Source organism: Xiphias gladius, chromosome 19 (genome assembly GCF_016859285.1).
Source record: "Xiphias gladius isolate SHS-SW01 ecotype Sanya breed wild chromosome 19, ASM1685928v1, whole genome shotgun sequence".
Lineage (NCBI taxonomy): Eukaryota > Metazoa > Chordata > Actinopteri > Istiophoriformes > Xiphiidae > Xiphias > Xiphias gladius.
Genome location: NC_053418.1, coordinates 28,486,459 through 28,493,423, shown reverse-complemented (window position 1 = coordinate 28,493,423; position 6,965 = coordinate 28,486,459). Strand labels below are relative to the sequence as shown.

The 6,965-nt window shown below is 37.3% G+C and overlaps 1 protein-coding gene across 4 annotated transcripts in view; it reads right to left on the bottom strand.

Annotated features, from left to right (window-relative positions):
- Window positions 1-2,669: 2,669 nt before the first annotated feature.
- The window catches only part of fkbp15b (FKBP prolyl isomerase family member 15b), a 30,177-nt gene continuing 25,881 nt past the window's right edge, over window positions 2,670-6,965 (bottom strand). For 3 of the 4 annotated variants that reach the window (XM_040155131.1, XM_040155133.1, XM_040155132.1), the window contains 3 exons: window positions 6,054-6,721; window positions 3,726-3,834; window positions 2,670-3,499 (listed from right to left, as the gene is read on the bottom strand). In XM_040155131.1, coding sequence (XP_040011065.1) covers window positions 3,422-3,499; window positions 3,726-3,834; window positions 6,054-6,721 — 855 coding nt within the window. In that variant the 3' untranslated portion in view covers window positions 2,670-3,421. The remainder of the gene's footprint in view (window positions 3,500-3,725; window positions 3,835-6,053; window positions 6,722-6,965) is intronic. The other variant, XM_040155134.1, reaches the window with a different exon arrangement.

Here is a 6,965-nt window from a genome sequence, read left to right as displayed (position 1 = left end):
GGTGAAAAGCATTCCTTGTATTTTAGTAATTTAGAAAAAAGTAGACAGCAGAGAAACTCTATTATAAGTGTAATGATAAATGGGGTAATGAAAAGAATTTAGGAGTATAGAAAAAGACATTTTCAGATTGTACTAAGATTACGCTTCAGTAGATGCTGATATCTTCTTCAATAAAAAAAAAAGAATGTTATCTCATGTATTGAGGACTCCTTTAAGGATTGATGTGAGTCAGACCTTAAAATTCAAGAACTGGATTTAGTTATTTTGAAGATGGCTTCAAAGAAAATCTCCAGGGTCTGATGGGCTAACGGCCAATTTCTATCAGTTCTTTTGGAAGAATGTAAGGAATTTATTATTCAATACTTTAAAAGAGTGTAGGGAGAAGAAAGAACTGATGTTAAGCATGAAACAAGGTTTAATCACCCTGATCCCTAAATCTGGTAAAGATTAAATAATATTAGATCTTTTGATACCAATGCCATTGCTTAAAGGTGCTATCTGTAAGTTTTCTCTACTGCCCCATTTGATTTCTTGCCGGGAGCGGGTGTGGTGATGGTCGCTTTCTAAGAGCTTCAGCCATTATTGTGTTTAGAGACAAGCGGTTATAATACGCCCTCTGAACAAAGCGACTTCAGTGTAGAAAAGAAATGCTAGAAATAGAAGCAAAACAAGTTAACATTGGCGTTGCTTTCCACCATTGGAGACAGCTCTTGGCGAGTAAAAGAGTGAAGTTTGATGCTGCAACATTTCTTCTAGAATAGTAAGTAAACAGCTGTCGGTGCTAACGTTGGCTATGCTTCAATAGCAAAGACTTACAAATAGCTCCTTTAATACTGATTATAAAGTAATTTCTGGGGCAATTGCTAGGCTGCAGAAAGGTGTTTGACCATAATCAGTGAGACTCAATCAGTTTTGAAAGCCAGGTCAATTCATAATCACATAAGACTAGACTTATTTGATTATAGCTATAAGATTCAAGGAAGTGGGTTTGTTTTATTTTTAGATTTTTGAAAGCATGTGATTCTGTGTGAAAAACCCTTCATAATGGAAACTCTGCATTACTTTGGATTTGGAGAGAGATTTAAAATGCAATGGGAATGCTACAAATATCTATTTTGATCAAAAACAATCGCATTGAAGGGTTAAATGTGATGGTAAGACAAATAATAATAAGTCAGTTGGCAGATGACACAACTTTATTTTTAAAATTGAAAATCAATTCCCTTAGTATTTCAGTCTATAAACCAACATTCAGAAGATTCAGGCCTACAACTGAATTTAGATAAATGTTAACTATCAACTTTACATTAATACCCCCCCCCCGCAGCCATTATATAATATAGGATGGAGGTTAGTTAGGGGATTGTTATTTCTAAGGATAAAAGTACAGCTGACAATATGAATATTTGGAATAACATAGAAAAGTAAAATTCAATTCTAAACAGGTGGTTGCAGAGAGATATCACAATCTTTGGGACAGTTTTATTATCCAATGTGGATAGTTTTTACGAACTCATTTACACGGACTTCTTCTATCCCATATCAACGAGAATGATTAAGTCAATGAGTAATGTCAATTTTGAATTCATTTGAAAAAACAATAGTCAAGTACATAAAGAAGAATGACATGGTTAAAAACTAAATGGCTAAAATCATTTATTAAGAGTATACACTTTTTTTGGTTTATGTGATTTTTCAAAAAATGGGTGGAATAGACTTTTTACTATGTTGGGATTTGGATTGTAGTTTATTACCAGTTGAACTTTCTGCTTTCCATCAGCAATTCATTCTCTCTTGGTGATCACATAACACACCCATGTGGAACAACAGATACATATTGCTCAGGAGAAAATCTGTGTACATAGAGATACAAAGGGATTTAGGCTTTTTGTACTTGTCATGGTCTAAATAAAAAATTTGAAGGAAAAAAAATATTTAAAAAATCGTGACGCTATTGATTAAAAAGAGTCGAGAGAAAAGACTAGTGCGCGAGTTCAATGGCCCGCACAACGCGTAAGCAAACCCGGAAGCTAGAAAACTAAGTTGTGTGGAAATCATTCGCCACTCACTAGTATACTCACTACTCACTATCAAAGGAGGGACATACTGCATAATGGACTAAATAGTCTGAGTAGAGAACAATTTTGGACAAACGCAACGTCTCAGTTATGTACGTGTTGATAATTAATTAAATAATGGACAAAGCGGTATTCAAAAGGACGGCTACACGTTCACAGCTCAGTTTTCACCAACTGTCTAACTACGAGCAACCACCGGTCACAATGTTGTCACTAGTAGATCCGAAACATCGGTGCATCAGTTGAGAGCCAACCTATTATGAAATAATTTCTATTCGGCGACAGCGTTGCCTAACCCTATAACAAAGTTCCACACACAATTTCTACTCTCAAGAAAAAAAGAAACGTTTTTGAGTGCAGTTTGGTTTATCTGCATTTTGAACTTAGTTTTGCTCTAAATCCAGTAACTACTCAGTTACACTCAGAGCTTACCTTTCACGTGACTAATGTTTAGGCTGAGTTTTATGCAATCTGATAGAGTTCATGGTTGGTGCTCCTGTTGCTTAGCAACAGTTAAACTTTTCCTTAGGTCTCGAGTACCCCCTGCTGGTCTCTGGCAGACATCCCCCCAACATTAAAAAATACACTGTATATTTTATAAACTATTTAATTAATAACAATTGACCAACGTACACACTTTGTTTTGTAGTCAAAAGACTGAGATCAAATTCAATATACAATATTTAAGGACAATTTAATGCACAAGCACCAAGCTCATTTATTCCAAAAATCCCTGAAATACTGTATGGAGACTAAATGCTAAATTTAACAGAAATGATGAACCACTGCAAAACTGATTCAATACGCACAACAAAACAGCAAGACAAGAGATAAAGGCCATATTTTCCATTTCATTTATTTTTTGAATGAATTTCAGGTTAGCAAAATTGTGTAAAAGTTCATTCTTAAAGCAGAAAGCTAATAATTAAAAACCACGGTACAGTCTAAAACCACTGAAATTGGGTTACTGCTGATTCAACATACTAATCTGCTACTGTGACATGTAAAATTTGGTATTAAATTGCATCACCAACAGATAGCACATAATTAATGAAAAGTAAGTTTCAAAGTTTCGATTCCTCTGTAAATTACAGGCTTGTTATTTCAACCAGACTCAGAGCCTCAGATTGTAGCTTTGTTCTCCAGAATTCTGTGGAAGCACGTGTGAGTCAGCAAAACAACATGGAGGTGAAGAGCCAGGCTGCTCTGTCCACCCAAATTCATCAGCAGAGGCTTCTCGTTGTCCTCACTGCTCCACCAGGCAGAAACAGCAGGTAAAGCACCTTGCGTCTGTTTTTGGAGTTGAAAATTAGGACGCAGAATTATATCACTCTGGTTCCATCTCAGTTCAGCCAGTCTAGATCATCGTCTTCCTCATCATCACCAAACAGAGGGGCAGGTGGTGGATGCCCCTTCAAGCTCTGGACACAAGCAAGAGAGATGAAAACATGAATGCCATCCAAGATTGTGTTTAGTGATGGATTTAGCTAATACAGTATGGAATGTAATCTTTTTATGAACCAATAAAACAGCACTGACTGACTTAACATTGAGACAAAACACAAGGGGAGAGCTAGGGTCAGGGGGTGAGGCAGCTGCTGAATCAAATCTGAGAGCTTAGACTGAACTCTACAGATCCTTCCTCACCATCTCATCCTCCTCCTCCTCCTCACTGGGTACTGTGGGGGGGTTTGTAGGAGTTGTGATCTGGAAAAATGGCTCCTTTCCATTTTCCTCACCAATTCCCCCAGTCAGACTGACAGAATAGCAGAGAAAGAGTGTAGGGTGGGTGGTGATGTACACAAACACAGTGAAGAAGAAAGAGAAAAGGAAAATGAGGATGAAGCAAGTAAGAAACAATAGTTCACACAGACAGTTAGTTTGCAGGAATACATGTATACATCAGTAGAGATGGGGGGGCACACGTATGTTACAATTGTAGTCAGATTAAATGAAATATAGTTAATAAAAAATAAAGTTATATTGGCCTTAAAGACTGCATCTGACTATGTGACCAAGTCCGCAGGTCAAAATGACCTCTTACTGATGCCAAGAGATATATCATATCATCAAATGAAACAAATAGGTACAAACAGCATATACAGTGTATTCAGAAAGTCTTCAGACCCTTCACTTTTTTCACATTCTGTTATGTTGCATCCTTATGCTAAAATCGTTTAAATTCATTTTTTCCCCTCATCAGTCTACACTCAATACCCCATTATGACAAAGCAACAAGAGCATTTTAGATTTTATTTTGCAAAGTTATTATAAAGGAGAAACTGAAATATCACATTGACATAAGTATTCAGACCCTTTACTATGATGCCTCCCATTTCTCTTTATGATCTTTGAGATGTTTCTACACCTTGACTGGAGTCAACCTGTGGTAAATTCAATTGACTGAACATGATTTTGAAAGTCACACACCTGTTTGTGTAAGGTCTCACAGCTGACAATGCATAACAGGGGAAAAACTAATCCATAAGGTCCAAGGAACTAGCTGCAGAGCTCAGAGACAGGATTGTGTCGAGGCACGTATCTGGGGAAGGCTACCAAAAAAGTTCCGCATTAAAAGGTTCCCAAGAGCATAGTGGCCTCAATAATTCTTGAATGAAACCACCAGCTGTTGGTTTGGACTTATATCAACAATAACAGCTTTCAAAGTGGTCTCTGCTTGACAGTGCTTCACAATAACAGTTATACAAATAAATAAAGGTGACTGAATTGGTGCTGAGATGCCTTTCTATTCTTAAGCAAGTTTCAAGTCTCTGCGAGTTATGTTTCACACTGTACTTTGCACTGGTATGTGTAATTTTATTTTGAAGCATATTGGAATAAATCTCATTTTCTGGAAAATCAGTTGAAAAACTTTATGGATAAAAACAAATGTATTCAAATGAACAACATTTCAGTCCTAGTCGGGTCTTCGTCAGGTAAATTTTTTTTCTATTTCCATTTTCCATTTAAATAAATTTGTGGTTTGGAGTCAGTGTGCAGACATTACTCATTTAATCAATGCTGATTTTCAAGAGCCTCTCACCTATATATGATGTGCATTTTAAACTACAATTCTTGTAAACTCTTTATGGATAAAATAAGCATACAGGAATGTTTGTTTCTGGCTAATCCAGCAAATTTAATATCTGACAAATCAGGAAACTTCATCACATTGATGCCAAAATTTATATATTTATATAAAAATCCAACATTGCCATTAGGTAATCCTGCTGAGTGATTTGCAACTTTTCCTACATTTGCCTAACACAACCAGAGATATTAAAGTAGCCAGGGGTTCATGTCATGTTCTGAAATTTTTCTGGCAATTCTGGCTTGGGGGCATCATGCTAAATGGTGAGTTGGAGTGATTTTAATTGCCTGAACCATAATATCATTAAGCTTAATGGGTTTGTTATTGAACAGCAGACAGAAACGAAATTATTTTCTCATATGAATATCTGGGGGTTTTATTGATATAAAATGAAACTGGATAACAGAAAATGTTAATGTCATGTTCAAAAAGTCACAATCCAGGTTATTTTTCCTCAGGAATCTTTACTTTGAGTTCAGTAGGACTTCTTTAAAACGTTTTAGATCAGATTTTTATGGTCAATGCCCTTTTTATACTGTTGTATGTTGGGGAGACAGCAATACTGCCAATGATAGAAACAAGATTGAATAGAAATTAAAGTTGGCTAGGTGGGCCCCTGGGCCACAGCAATGTCCTCCTAGAATATGTGTTTGTGTATTACTCTTACTATTGTTGTGCAAGTGTGTCTTTTATAACGTATATTCTCTGCTGTAAGCAGCATCGCCTGAAATTTGGAACAATTAAAGTGATGCTGCATTACCTCCATCTCACCAGTTATTTTATCGGAATCACTGGAGGGCAGACTTTGTTCAGACTGAATATTTATCACCATGGTTTGCCTACAATAATCTCTTATATTATTAACCCTTCATGCCACAACTCACCGTGTGTCTTCTCCTGAGCTGTTCTGAAGTACATTCGGTGGTGGAGGTGGGTTTGCTGGGGGTCCAAAAGCTTTCTGAGAGGCGGCATTCAATCCTCCTACATGCTCTCCATTGTCCAAGGTCTCTTCGTCCACCTCACTGCTCACTGCAGCATTTCTTTCTGACACAGTTTCCTGTCCATCCTCAGGTGGTGAACTCTCATCAGGTCCATCATCTGGATCTGCAGACTTGTTGGTGTCTTTTGTCTCTTTAGTGGTTTCGGGAACAGAGTGTTCTCCCTGCTCCTGCTGTACTTCAGACTCTGCTGCTTTCTCGTGTGTTTTCCGTTCAGTGGATGAAACTGGATGGAGATCAGTGGCCTGTAATGCCTCTGCCTGGCTTTGTGTCTTTGACTCAGTTACTGTCTCAATCTCCTTCACTGCTGCTACTTCCTGATTCATCTGGTTCTCACTGATTTGGTGAGAATCCAGTTCAGCCATATGTTCTTCCTCCTCCTTTTCTTCCTCTTTGATTTGTCTCTCTCCATTCACATGTACATTCTGATGGGGTTTCTCCTCTCTTTCTTTCACATCATCACTTTCTTCTTCCTCCTGATCCTTTGCTTTCTCTTCCTTCTTAGGAAGGAAGGAAGATCTGTCTGTGCCACTGAGCAGTTGCAGAGTTACATTCTTGGGAAAAAAATATCCATATGATTGAAGAATTCACCAAAACATACACTAGTGCCTAGTGTTCTGTTGTACAAAGTCAAATGTCTGCCAGCAAGTGTCACCCAACTCCATTACAGCGAATACAATATGGATCCTAAAAGCAGCTGGGACATTTTGTATGACTGCTGTTTTGGCAAGAGCATTTATAGCTGACCAACATTGTGTTTAGAACTACTTACTGTAATATATACTATTAGTTATATAT